This window comes from Corticium candelabrum, chromosome 14, assembly GCF_963422355.1.
Source record: "Corticium candelabrum chromosome 14, ooCorCand1.1, whole genome shotgun sequence".
Lineage (NCBI taxonomy): Eukaryota > Metazoa > Porifera > Homoscleromorpha > Homosclerophorida > Plakinidae > Corticium > Corticium candelabrum.
In genome coordinates, this window is record NC_085098.1 from 4000362 (window position 1) to 4013951 (window position 13590).

Sequence of the window (13590 nt, forward strand, 5' to 3'; positions counted from 1 at the left end):
CGGTGTTATCACAACTTGTTCTGTAGTTGCAATATCAGACAGCATACGACCAACTGTCAATCCTACACATTGACTTCCAAGCATTTTTGATTACAAAATATATTTTACACAAATCAACATAACTCTCTGTCAACATAACTCTCGTATATACATTCAATGTATTTTGGTTACATCGGTAGTACTGCTTGATATAAACTACTGTACAATAGCAAAGTCTCAGAATGAACTTTCAAGTCTATCCAAATGAGGCTGCACTTCCCAGTGGGGAATGTGCAGCGAGAACTCGAGAGCAACCAACACCGGAAACTCAAACTGAAGTAGATCCCTATGCGATATGTGCAATCCATCCGTAATACCATCCATCAAGGGACGGATATCAACACGTTTTAGATCCAACATTTTCGCAGCCAACAACAGACAGCAGCCGGCCGAAATCTTTCTATTGGCTTTGTTCACTTTTAGTTTCCACACAAACTTCTCGAAGTAGACATATGCAAGAGCAACGACGAGCAAATCGAGGGAACACTTGAGAGAAATCTTGAGCAAGCATTTCTTAATAGCCCGCAACTTGCTTAACGTCAACTGCACGTGAGGAAACCGTTCACGAAACTGGTCGTTGAGATCGCGCTTGATGTGTGACGGTCGAGCATACTCCAACACAGAGAGCCGATACGATGGCATTGTTATAACTTTCCGATATTTCCCGCTCTGAAGTTCGGGATCGTCGAATACGTTGGGATTATACACACCCTCTAGATGTAACAAAGACTTCCCAATAACAGGACCCAACACACATTCTGTTGCAACTGGTGACATCGGAAGTGGCAACACATCTCGATGTTCATGACACAATTCACTTTCTTGCGTGCTCTCCAGCATCCTGCCATAGGATACAGAATTCTTCGATTTCCTAACATCAATTCCTTCAGAAAACAACACTCTACTTTCCGAGTGAATCGATCCGGGTCTGTGCCTGTCGATTCCAATGTCTTTACCCTCGCCCTTCTTATATCTAACTGTAGAAAAAATGGCAACAGGAAGGCCGGATGTGGACGTGATGATGAGTCTGGTTCCTCTTGCTTCTGACTTCCAGTCGGCGTTTTTCAGATGCCTGCTGCCTGACATGTCTCTCACCATCGCTTCATACATCAAAGCATCCATCGACACAGTTCGTTTCGCCGACGGACGACGCGTTTTTGATGTTGCGTCCACACTGGTATTCATCACCTGTTGTTGTGTCACGTGACCGCTTTCGTTTGCCGCTTGCTGGCATCTTTCTGTGGTTGGACGTTTGGAGGAAACTTCTGTTTTTGAAGTTGAAGATGTGGGCTTTTCATTATCCAATTCTTTTCGCTGGGGAGTCGTTGGAGTGGGTTTTGCGTGTGACGTTGTGTCTGGTTTTCCATCTAATGAGATTCCTGAAAGAAATGCCAACGCTGCAGCCCGTCTTGTTGCAGAAGACTTTCGAGCTGCTTTCATGTCCAATCAGCCTGTCATAACTGAGTCATGGTTTCAAGGGAAGCGGGAAATCATCAAGCAGCCAACACAATGGGTATCCGGGATCTACGAAGTAAGTGACTCAATGCGCCTGCGCACTCCTATAAACGTTCGACAGCTGTGATCAAACTTTCTAGACAGAAAGAGGAGCTGGGCAGCCTACCTTTGACCGAATCCAACTGCCGTTATCAAGATACTGTGAATGTCATCAGATTTGCAGCCGAAGAGTTCCTAATTTATAGAAATTCGATATTGCACAGTCTTCTAATTAGATAAACACGGCTCTGCTATAGATACGGCTCTGGCATAGCAGAGTTCTTTTAATTAATGTCTAAAAAAAAGTCTGACCGCTCTGGTCTCGACGGCTCTGGTCTCGACGGCTCTGGTCTGTCATACGGCTCTGTGGTCTATCAAGCCATCAGAGCCCCAAACAAACTGCGGACATATCCGGGTTCCGTCCCAACACCCTTGAAGTGCTAAATACAATGTTTATCATGCTGTTTCCAGAGTTACGTCAGTCCGACTCAAGAAACTTCGAATGTCAAAGTCCGAGCGCGTGCTTCGCTTGCGCCTGAAGTCTCCACCGGTCGTCAGCTCGTTGCAGGAGGAGCTACTGGTTGCAGGAGGAAAGATCGTCGTGCCGTTCAATCCACTCTACTTAGCAATACCGTCTGATGTCGTGACAGTGCGAGTGTCCGGATCACCTACCTTAAATATACGGGATGCTAAGTCCAACTGTTCCGTCTCGGTGGTGAAATATCAGAATCAGAAAGGAGCGGCAGTGAAGATCGCTTCGGATACTCCCAGTTCACGCGAAAACGATGTACAGGTAATGCTCATTGCAACAGCACCGGTTGCTGTTAGGTCTGTGCCCCTTTTGATCATTCCAAATTGCAATTCAATACTGTTAGACATTACAAATGTCTCAAATGTTTTAACTAATGTATATTTGATTCTTTTACAAACCCTAGAGCAAAAAGGTGCAATTTTGGTTGAGCAGTGATTCTATTGTTTGATATAGACGTTGTTCAACTGTTGGAAATGTATCTTATTGTCAATTATTAGATTTTCATGTTTGCACAGATTGAAAATTGCAACAGTGGCAGTGGTACCATTTGATAATTCTAATTTTGTATCCTAACATCTTGCTCAACATCCTGGCCAATTTATGAAGTGAGAAAATTTGCTGCTGCTGCTGTTGCCTGAACTGTTTCACATTACACCTTGGTGTTTGCTCATCAAACTTTATTAATACAATTAGCACCTACAGCTGGTACTTCATAGTACATTGGTAGTGTGAAACAGTTCAGGCAACAGCAGCATCAGCAAAGTTTCTCACTTTATATGTTGGCCAGGATGTTGAGCAAGATGTTAGGTTACAAAATTAGAATGATCAAATGGTACCACTGCCACTGTTGCTACTGTATAATAAACATTAAAATCTAACAATTGACAATAAGATACATTTCCAACAGTTAAATATCCTTATCAAACAATAGAATCACTGCTCAACCCAAATTGCAATTTTTTGCTTTATGGTTTGTGAAAATTCAAATGTACACTAAAACATTTGAGACATTTTAACAGCATTGAAATGCAAGAATTGGAATGATCTGGTCAAGTCTACCAACGAATGGTTAGAGCCACATGGTTTATGACATCATTGATGTGCAGTTAAATGGCAAGTGAGAGTTAAGGGCGGAGGTGGACTGTACAGTACTGTAGTACTAGTCTACAGTAGTGCTACTGTTTTCATGGAGATAGGTGTATTTGACTATTGTATTGTAAAATGAGGCTATAATATCCACAGTTATCGAGAGCTATCTAAACAGCTGTGGCATGCTCTTTTATACTTAGCTGTTTCTTGTAATTGTCACAGTACTGTAAACAATACAGGCATTTTTTAATTTTTGACAAAATTAAACATCTGACAAATTTTTTGCACACACTGGACTGGAGTCCAAGGCACAAGTATGTGTAATACTGGTGCTCCAATTTCAAGTACCTAGCTATAGGTGGTGCTAAATTGTGGGATGGCCAGAGTACCAAGCACTTTCAACATCAACCAGACACCATTTGCTCCCAGCATACATAATACTGTGACTTGCAGACGGTACTGCACCAAGCATGCAATTACTTGCAGAGATGCTGATGAAATTTGCTTCTTAACAAAAGGTCATTTGATGGACTTTGACAAATTCTTTTTGTGGTGTGACAAAATATACCTATATACATGTATTTGGCGTTTACAGTAATTTGCAGAGAACATTCAAGAACGTCACCAAGTCATTCACATACTATCTCATACTTGCAGGTTGTTTTTCAATTTTTAAATTCTTATGGGAAACCATTGCTGGTTGGTCATGTTGCCATCACAGTCATTGCCATGTCAATTCACTCTGATGTGACACGAGACGGTGTAGTGAACTACGATACTACTCTGGACAAATCAGTCTGGACGTGGGGAACAAGAAATGAGGGCGGAATTGGAGCCATTTTACTTGTCAACAATGACTGTGATGGAAAACGTCAACAAAGCGATTCTGACGATGCTCGAATTAATGGACCTTTGGACTTGGAAGACATGAGTCGTATCGGACTGAAGATGGCAGGACCAGTAAATTTGCCTCCAAAGTATCGTCTCGTGCTTCACAGTGATGGATCACACAATCATGTCAGAGTGTTTGAGTTGAGACATGGTGGTTATGAGTCGTCTGAGCTTATTGGTCCGAGAAACTCGTCGAGGGATATAACTCACATTTGGCGAGGGAACGGCAGGCAGGAGTTGGCTGCTGAGGGTATTGACTATCCAGATAAGGGGTTTGATGGCTTAGGTTGTATCAGTATCTCAGTTGTCGACGTAAGTTTGTGTGTGAATTGAGTATCTTTGTGATGTGCATGATGTTCAAGTATTTGTTAGCATAGCTTGTCACCTGTTCATTTTGCTGTCTTTTGTCTGTCTGCTCATCTGTGTGTCAATACATATGTCTGTCTGTTTGTCTGTCTGTTTGTCTCTTTGTGTATCTGCCTGCCTGCCTGCCTGCCTGTCTGTCTGTCTGTCTGTCTGTCTGTCTGTCAGTCTGTCTGTCAGACATACAGCATACAGCATAGCATGAAAGGCCATGCAATTATTTTTATAGGACAGGATGACAATTTATCAGGATCAGTTTGTGTTTCGTGTTGCTCCATGGATTATGACACCCAACACTTTAACACCACGGATGGTGTTTGTGGCCCGCATGGTGGACGGTGACAATACTCAGTTTATACACAGTTTGAAGAAATTTACCAGTTCTGCAGGAGTACCTTTGGAAGTTGTTTCTCCTACTATGAATAAGAGGGACCGGTGGATGCAGGTCAGTTTCCTGAAGATCTTGCAGACGAAATGTGGAACTTCTGTGTTGATATAATCATCTGTTTGTCGATCAGTCAGTCAGTCAGTCTGCTTGTCTATCTGTTAGTTTTATGTCTACTAATGTTTTAAAGTATTTCGCTGTGAAGGACTGGTTCATCATAGAAATTGAGGATGTGTACAAGTAGAGGATCTGTAACAATAAAATAATATGTCTGTCTGCCTGTCTGTCTCTGTCTGTCTGTCTGTCTGTCTCTGTCTGTCTGTTTGCTCAACTCTTGTAACATTTGGACTGAGTGAGTGAGCACAGCAGACAACAACTATGTTGCAAGAAGCTATAGATCATGTCATTTGATGACCTCTTTGTAGGACGAAATCGAGCTAGGTTACTCACAAGCTCCTCATAAGGGCCTAGACGTTGTTCTTGATTCTCCTCGTGATCGCGGCTTAAAGAAGTATCCAAAGAAACAACTACTGGTATATCTGCAATATTTGACATCTACACATTAACGGTGCTGATTCGATCTTCTTGTTAGGGACCAGACTTTGGCTATGTGACTCGAGGCAAGGGAGATTATGCTAACTCTTTGGATTCTTTTGGCAACTTGGAAGTGAGTCCTCCAATAGAAGGATATCCATTTGGAAGAATCATATTTGGTGGCTCAGCTGACTAGTGCGATGTCATTTGCCTCCAATCTGTACGTTAGCTAGATTGATAACCTCCGGTCTTGTTTGTGTTTAGTGTCCACGGTAGGAGAATGATGAAGGAGGTGAGGGACTTTTTGATTGCACAGCAAGTGCAGGCTCCCATTGAAGTGTTTTCTGATTGGTTGGTTGTTGGTCATGTGGATGAATTCATGACATTTGTTCCTGCAGACAAGACAAAGCATCCAAAGGTACGGGCTTGTGGCTGTTTGACACAACAACATTGCTGTTTGAATAAAGTCTTTCTACTGTCTACTGTCTACTGCACTTGAATGATATGGAATCATAGCTAGTGCTCTTGTCATGCAGTCTGCATTGCATTCTTGAATTTTTGTCCATCCACATGCATGGCTACCTACTGTTGTCTGGATATCTGTCTGTCTGGTAGTCTGGTTGCTTCAATACATAGCAATACATACATTTCCACTTACAGGAAAGAGTATTAGGGGTCATCTATAATTGCTGACAGTTACTCAAGCGTCCAAAGCCTACTCTTTCTATAATTAAATAATTAGAAGCTCTTTCGAAGATTGATATGCACATTTCGTCATTCTGGAAGATGGGCCAGCAAATACAAAAGCATTCACGAACTGCTGGTACGTGTACCTGTTTGCCGGCATTTTATGAACAGGACAAGGTCTCTTACACAGGTCTGTTAGTACCTACCTCAGAGTACCAATACCGTCACACGCCATGTACACTTCAAACATTTGTGACAAACAGTTAGCTTACACTACCTCCCCCCCTAGCATACGCTTAATTTGTATGCTTGAGTAAATGTCAACAACTATGGATGATCTATTACAATTAAGACAACGTGAATTTATTGCATCGTACTGCGTCTGCTTCTGATCTGTTTATCTGTCTGGCTATCTGGCTGTCCAATACACGTCTTTCCAGAAACGAAGAACCTTACAATAGCAAATTACACCTAATTACATGATTTCAGAGTCCATTAATGCAAAATTATGTCTCTCTGTTTGTTCATTTATTTGTCGGTCAGTTTGTCTGTGTATATTTGTCTGTCTGTTTGTCTGTCATTGACTCAAATGCAACCACAATAAGGCAACGATTAAGTGTACAGAGTACTAGCCTTGTAGTACCAGGCCCTAGCTTTACACTGATGTACTTTGTTGTAACTGAAAGAACTTTTTCAGAAATTCAAACTGCTGCTTGCAAGTCCTGCTGCATGCTACGCATTGCTTGAAAGGTTGCACAGCGACGGTCTTGGCGATTCAAAAATGTTTGAAGGGAAGACTCGATGGAATGGCTGGAATGCCACAACGACTGCCAAACGACTCCTACAAGACAAACAACTATGCAAGGACAACACAAGAGTTCAGGTCAGTTCAGAGTGCAGTTGGGTCCTATATCACTAATACATTAATATTGGTATATTAATTAATAACGTTTAGGAATATATTGACTACAATCGTACCTTACTGAAACATCATCTGAAGCTCGATGAGTCCGATATCATTGATATCCCTGCTCTCTTTGTGTTTGAGCATGGTGATCGTGCTGGAGCATACTTCCCAAATATGGTCAACATGTTGGTGCTCGGTCACCATCTTGGAATTCCAAAGCCTTTCGGTCCTCACATTGGAGGGCAGTGTGCAATAGAGCATCACGTCAGTTCACTCTTGAATCCTTTAGGTCTTGTTTGCCATTTCATTGACGACTGGAGTTCGTATCATGTGCTGTCAGGAGAGATCCATTGTGGTACCAATACACTACGAAGACCGTTTGATATCAAGTGGTGGGAAACGAAAGAATTGCAGCAGTAAGGCATGCTATTACTATGTGTTTGATTTCTTGATTTTTAGTGTATATCACATGCACCTATGACACAAAGCAAGTCTGGAATGATGTTATATCTGTTACTTACATTAGATTTTGCACTGGCTGTGCACTGAGTACTGTAATGCCAACAAGTTACAATGGAAACATTCTAAATGATGTCTAAATTTAGTTTAGTTCTCCGGCGATGTGGAGTAGCAGAAAGCTGCTTAGGATGTCAAATAGAGAAAGCAGTAAAGTGCTAAACCGTTAGCTGCTACCACTGATTTTAGCAGGCAACAACACAGAACAGCTACTTCACACGCAAAAAACACACGCGCCACTAGACTGCTAGGTGCACTGCTAATTAGACAAGCTTCAAACTCAGAGGGCGTGCACGTGGCCGGACAAATTGACTGGCGCGTGCATGGGATTGTTCTATAGCTATTCCATACGGTACCTTTTGAAAGACATCATCACATCGCCTGGCGCGTCAGCGATTTGAACATTGAACGCTTGCTCTGCATTCCAATTGTCCGTCCGTCCGTCCGTCCATCTCTAATTCTGGCGCATGCGCGCCTCCGGTTAATTAATTAATGACGTCCTAGAGTAGATCATGCCTGTATCGATTTACTGAAATGAGTTTCTAGGTCACTGTTGGTGTGACTTCACAAACCACCAGGTGGGAGAGCGGAATAGAACAACGCTTAGTGTCCTGTTGTAAGTAACCTTCTAGACACAAAAAATGCTCATTGTGATACAGTAACCAAATTACAAAACAGTAAGAGTGCACTGACTTTAGCTACACTTTCTGTCAAACCATCTGATTTTTTGTTAGCGTCAGACTGATGCAAATAAATTCCCCATTAATTAATTGAACAACAAAAATCAACGTCTTAATTTAATTCTAATACCTTGTGAGCGACGTTTGGATTTTGTCTGGAAAAAATTAGAGGTGTGAGGTTCCAAACACTCATTGCGATTACGAGCTACTGTACGTATGGTTGCTCTGCTGCAGAAACTTAACCGCACAGTGCATGTAGTCATGTGCATTGAGAGCTCATGCAATAACTGCCTCCCTGTTCAGTCTCTTCGCTGAAAAAAATATGCTGACTGAGTCTCAATGGTCATCCCTCATTTTGGTTGAAATCGCATTCATCACTATTAACTAATAAGTAAGATAATAATAAACAAATAAGATAATAGGATAAGATAAAAAATAAGTAAGAAGTAAGACTAGTAGGCCCTACCTATTGTACCTGCATAATTTGGTATCATTGCCGAGTGTAGTAGATTATTATTATTAGTATTATAAGATAGAGCCTAATTAAACATGATATATAACTACATTTGTAACACTTGCTCATAAACTTGCAATCACGTACAGGAGTGAGTCTATAGTAACAAAAATATTTCATGTCCTCAATACAGACAGATGAAGGCTGGTAGTTCAACTGTCATCATCATCAACAGTTGCCTGCTCTTTTATCGATCTTTCCTCCAGTGTTTTTTTCAAGTTTTTCAACATGACTTTGTGCTCACGTTCGGCGATTTCTCTCGTAGTCTTGTGGAATGCACCCAAAAATCTCGGTCCGGAAATTTCGTATTGCTCCACAAAGTAAGTCTTCACACTATCCACAGTATGAATGGAATATTTCACGTACGGAATCAGAGTCACCACACCACTCCAAGCGGTTCCTCTTGCTCTTACCCACACAACATTCTGGCCACGGTCACATGTCGTGGTCACAGTGAAATCAATTTTGTTGAGGACAGGTACAGACTCAGAGAGTGTGATATTATGTTGTGTGACCAACTCAGATTCATGAACTGTACTGACTACATTCCATGGGGTGGTAAGCAGCGAGGAGTCCCGAAGAAATCGCCAATCAGGATTTTTGACGAAGAAATCCATGACTGTACGAGGAGGAACGTTGATTAGAATGTCAAGATCAAAAGACGCTATAATCGACGTTTCCGCAGCCCATCGGAACCCAAAGGCCAACGCAGCAACAACAACAGCAGCTCGTAGCACTCCCTTCAAAGTCATCATTTCCCCAAAGCTACAGGCTAGACATGGATTGTTGGCAGGACGGAAGCAAATTTATCAACCCTACCGCACGCTAAAGGGCGTGGTTAGTCACGCGACTTAATTAATTCGTGACTCCTAGACGTACACTAGTACAGTACAACAGTGGCTGATCTGTCTAGCCCCCCCAAAATTTAAACTTTGAAACAATTGGAGCATGCATGTCCTCTACCTATAGGGATTGAGTAATTAAATGCAAACTTATCTAGCAACTAGCCCTCTTCCCAGAAGTTACTTTGCGAGACGCGTTGCTTTACTTATTTAACCATAGGCGTAGCGAGGGTCATAGTAGTCGTTTCACCGGAAGTAGCGACTAGATGGAAATACCGACTCGATCGCGACTCGACTCGATGGAAACGACCAAACCTTGGAATGTATAGCTTGCGTTCACTGGTACAGTGTAGCGCTCCGTGTAATCTCGACATTATCATCACATATGGTTGTTGGAGTATGTCCGCCAGTCTAGGCGGAGTCACGCAGGATGTTCTAGTTTTGATTACTGATCTTAACTTTCGAATGTACCTTCAAAGTCCTAACGGAGAGTACACAAAGCGCCCAAGTGATTTACGATTTGATGATAAGACTGCCTGTCCTTTCTCAGCCACCTATATAAACAAGCTTAAGTGTTTAGTGTACTCAACGATCTGTATAAACAAGTTTTGGGATGTTCGTGTCTACTTGTAGTGACGTGCATGTGGTGTTAATTAATTTGTGCATGCTTGCAAGTACAGTAGGTGCTTGCCAGTACGTATGCAGCAACTGTTTGGTGTTGTTAACTCTAGGCGTTGTTGCGATTGGAGTGTGTACCTGTGCCTAGTTGTTGAGGCTAAAATCAATCCTTGGGTGTTCTAGGAACACACGCCTAGGTAAGTTTCCTGCCTTGCAGTGCGTTTGGAAGCACAGTGCTAATTTTTCTTTACAACCAAAGTACCTGGAACTGGAAAGGGGTCAATTTCTCGTCGCCTAGCTAGGGTTCAGCACTGTTAGTGCTTCCTTTTTATTGCCGAGCATAGCGAGGCTTCTAATCCGGATCGCACAATAGAAATGGGCGTGGTCCTATATGGGTCTCCATAGAGCTTTTGGTGTGTGTGTGTGTGTGTGTGTGTGTGTGTGTGTGTGTGTGTGTGTGTGTGTGTGTGTGTGTGTGTGTGTGTGTGTGTGTGTGTGTGTGTGTGTGTGTGTACACATAAATCTCAAATTTCTCCTCCCCACGACCACGTTTCATGATAGGACCTACCTTAAAAATCGTTTCCGTGTCCGACTACAGATGAGTCTAGGAGCGATTCGTTCAAGTGACCAAACGACGGAGAAAATGCTCCATGAAGTTGCGTCGCCCCATCCTTTTGTATTGTAGCTAGGGACTGTGTGTACTTGACAACGAAGAAACACCTTCAGGAGTTGAATGCCACCTACAGTCAACTATTTACACGTCCCATACAATCAATCCTTTACTACACTGTGCTGCATGTAACACTGTTGATAGTCAATGTTTGCTGATATCAATTTCTATGTCAGTAAATACCATACCACCGTCGTTACATCGGAACTGAGTGCATACCTAGACTGTACATTTCAATTGTCTAGATCACGATCGCAAAACGACGACTACCTATACCAGGCCTATACACGTAATCTAAACTAATAGGAAGTTTGCATGTTTACATCGATGACAGCTAGGGTTTCAACAAATACGTATTGTCTAGCTAGGACTCGGCGTTTCAGTAGACTGTCTGAAAACTCCGTCGGACGTGTTACTTACGAACGCGAGGCGCCTACAGATACCGTACAACTAGTATATATATATATATATATATATATATATATATATATATATATATATATACAGCCAAATATATATTTCAATACAACCAATCTACGATACAGGCAAATCCCATAAACTAAAATTACTGTCATTATTGTCTAACAACAATCTACTTAGAATCATGCGTGCGTTATACGACCACAACTTAACTGACAATTGCTGCAACAAATTATTTAAAGACTGACTGAAGGAATAGAATTAACAGAAACAGTTTTAGATGCTATAGTCTCTAATGTATTCAAGCTGACATCCGACCATTTCCCAAATGATTCAACTGCAAGTGGAAAGAAGAGAGCACCAGATGAAAACACTTGGGTGTGATACTTCATACACTTTGAAATTTCTCCTTCTAGGGCGCAAAACCGGCGTTGCTTGCTGAATGCAATACAAATCTTTGCTGGAACGAATTACACACGGTTACATCAAAATAAGCCGGACGGCCAAACAAAAAGTTTGGATGTTAGACATCGCCAGGTCGACTATAGTTCTCTGAAGAAGATCTTTGTTCGCGTCGGGTTCCTTTAACGTGTACTAGCAAAGCTTGAAAAATGACATCTCTCAAAGCATCATGACGTCTAGAACGTAAAGAAATCTTCCGGCAACCAAGAAGGTGATCACCAAACTTATCCAATACTTGGCCACAAATGCAACGGACAGCATTTGGAGGTGAAGAAAACAGTGGAAGACCGAGCCAAAGGTGAACAGCAGTCGTGAACTCATGACGACTCATGGCAAGCCCGAGATTGGGGTTGGGAATGGCTGTAAGCCATGCTCCGGCACGAGGCTCAGAAATAGTGTTCAACCTGGCTTTGTCTCTAATAGAACAAGACTCCTTCAATAGATCAAAATCCCATTTGTCCACTTGACTCTGAAGAGAATGCTGAGAAGCAACGTTTATGTCAGTGTCTATCTGAACATTTTCATAAGTAGTAAAGAACGTTTCTCTAACCTGCGATTCGCCATTCACTTTGAGAGATGAAATTTCGTCAATTGAGGAAACTCCAAGGAAACGACATACCAACTTTTGAGTGGAATTACAACTCCCATTAAAAGCTAAGCACGAGGCTTTATTAGCTAATCGTAAACCAAGATCACCATATTTTATTGGCAAGGATGCTTGCTTCCAAGCAACATCTGGCAAAGAAGAATGAGATAGGAGTTCAAAGGCACGACGAAGGTGTTGATCAAAAGATGACAATTGACGAAGCGCTTTCCCTGGTGGCACAGTACGAAGGAGATGATTAATTTTGGGAAGAGATAAGCAACTTCGAAGGAGTTGAAATTCAATTTGAGGATCATCAATATTCATGAGATGACTTTGTGCATTGATCACTTTTGAAATGCGTTTTTGAAAAGCTGATTCAAAAATTCCTCATTTTCATAAATGGGAGATCCCAGTAATTCTATTCCTTCTTCTTGTTCTGCCAAACGTTGAACTCTAGGTGGAAACTCTGGACATGTTTGATCTCCAGTGGGCCAGAAAACTTCATTTTTTAAGTTCAAGCAAAGACCATATTTTGGACCCTTGGATAGCAGAGAATGCAACAGAGAGACAACTGAACTTCTTTCACCACTAAAAGTTCCATCGTCTAAATACCACAGTTGTAAACGAAGAGCAGCCACTTCTTTGGCGATATCATCCATAAGGTCCGACAAGACCAAACTGAAAAGCAGAGGACCTAGGGGATCCCCTTGTTGAACTCCTGCCTTAGAAAGAAGACGACGTTTATCAAAACGAAGTTCTCCTGCACATTGGTAAGACCAGACAGCCCATGAAAACAAATCAGGTAGGTCCTTATGTAGTCGATGAAGAAAAGCATTCCTATTTATATACTTGAATATATATATATATATATATATACTCTTCTAGCGCTTGCGTTTCTTTCCAAATTCTAATTGCATTTGCACCGAATCCAACCTACACGTTTCCTGCACAGAGCACTGCAAGAGGAATGTGTCGATTTCTACCGAAAAAGCGAGAAAAACAAGACTCGAATTAAGTCAGCACATCCGGGACCTCGCAACAAACATTTCACACGACGTGTCCACACACGCTCTGACTACAGTATCTTGCCCGTACGAAGGACGGAGGATGTATCTAGTCACTAATAAAACTGTGAGACTGAGCAGTCCGTCAGTACTTGAAAGACTCAAAACCCTAGACTCGAGTGCATTCCCATTCACACTCACTAGGTAATATATAAGGACATAAATTATGAAGACTTAATTAAAAAGGAATAGAAATGAAACAAAACAACAGAACTGTACAGTAACTCTAGTGGTCAATTCGATGTCCAAGTCATTGAAAAGTGGCCCAAAATGGCTATAGAGGACGAGATACAGTAA

At 41.9% G+C, this 13590-nt stretch overlaps 3 protein-coding genes across 3 annotated transcripts; 1 reads left to right on the forward strand and 2 right to left on the reverse strand.

The window, feature by feature from the left end:
- Positions 1–75: 75 nt before the first annotated feature.
- Positions 76–1581, reverse strand: LOC134189690 (CDK5 and ABL1 enzyme substrate 2-like). Its single transcript, XM_062658043.1, has one exon. It carries the CDS (start codon positions 1477–1479, stop codon positions 217–219), a length of 1263 nt encoding a protein of 420 aa, XP_062514027.1. The 5' UTR covers positions 1480–1581; the 3' UTR covers positions 76–216.
- A 581-nt stretch (positions 1582–2162) lies between these two features.
- On the forward strand, positions 2163–7781 carry LOC134190309 (protein-arginine deiminase type-1-like). Its single transcript, XM_062658762.1, has 8 exons — positions 2163–2326; positions 3812–4357; positions 4638–4853; positions 5219–5326; positions 5386–5522; positions 5592–5745; positions 6712–6897; positions 6970–7781. The coding sequence occupies exons 2-8, from the start codon at positions 3884–3886 to the stop codon at positions 7339–7341; spliced, it is 1647 nt and encodes a 548-aa protein (XP_062514746.1). The 5' UTR covers positions 2163–2326; positions 3812–3883; the 3' UTR covers positions 7342–7781.
- Positions 7782–8628: 847 nt separating this feature from the next.
- LOC134190074 (uncharacterized) lies at positions 8629–9550 on the reverse strand. The gene has a single exon (XM_062658492.1). It carries the CDS (start codon positions 9384–9386, stop codon positions 8784–8786), a length of 603 nt encoding a protein of 200 aa, XP_062514476.1. The 5' UTR covers positions 9387–9550; the 3' UTR covers positions 8629–8783.
- Between the last annotated feature and the right edge of the window lie 4040 nt (positions 9551–13590).

Excerpts from the sequence above, each read along its gene's own strand:
- LOC134189690 (XM_062658043.1), bottom strand. The coding sequence starts at position 1,479 with ATGAAAGCAGCTCGAAAGTCTTCTGCAACAAGACGGGCTGCAGCGTTG.
- LOC134190309 (XM_062658762.1), top strand. The coding sequence starts at position 3,884 with ATGTCAATTCACTCTGATGTGACACGAGACGGTGTAGTGAACTACGAT. Across the intron at positions 5,746-6,711 it reads ACAAGACAAAGCATCCAAAG|AAATTCAAACTGCTGCTTGC; the intron begins GTACGGGCTTGT and ends GAACTTTTTCAG. Across the intron at positions 6,898-6,969 it reads AGGACAACACAAGAGTTCAG|GAATATATTGACTACAATCG; the intron begins GTCAGTTCAGAG and ends AATAACGTTTAG.
- LOC134190074 (XM_062658492.1), bottom strand. The coding sequence starts at position 9,386 with ATGATGACTTTGAAGGGAGTGCTACGAGCTGCTGTTGTTGTTGCTGCG.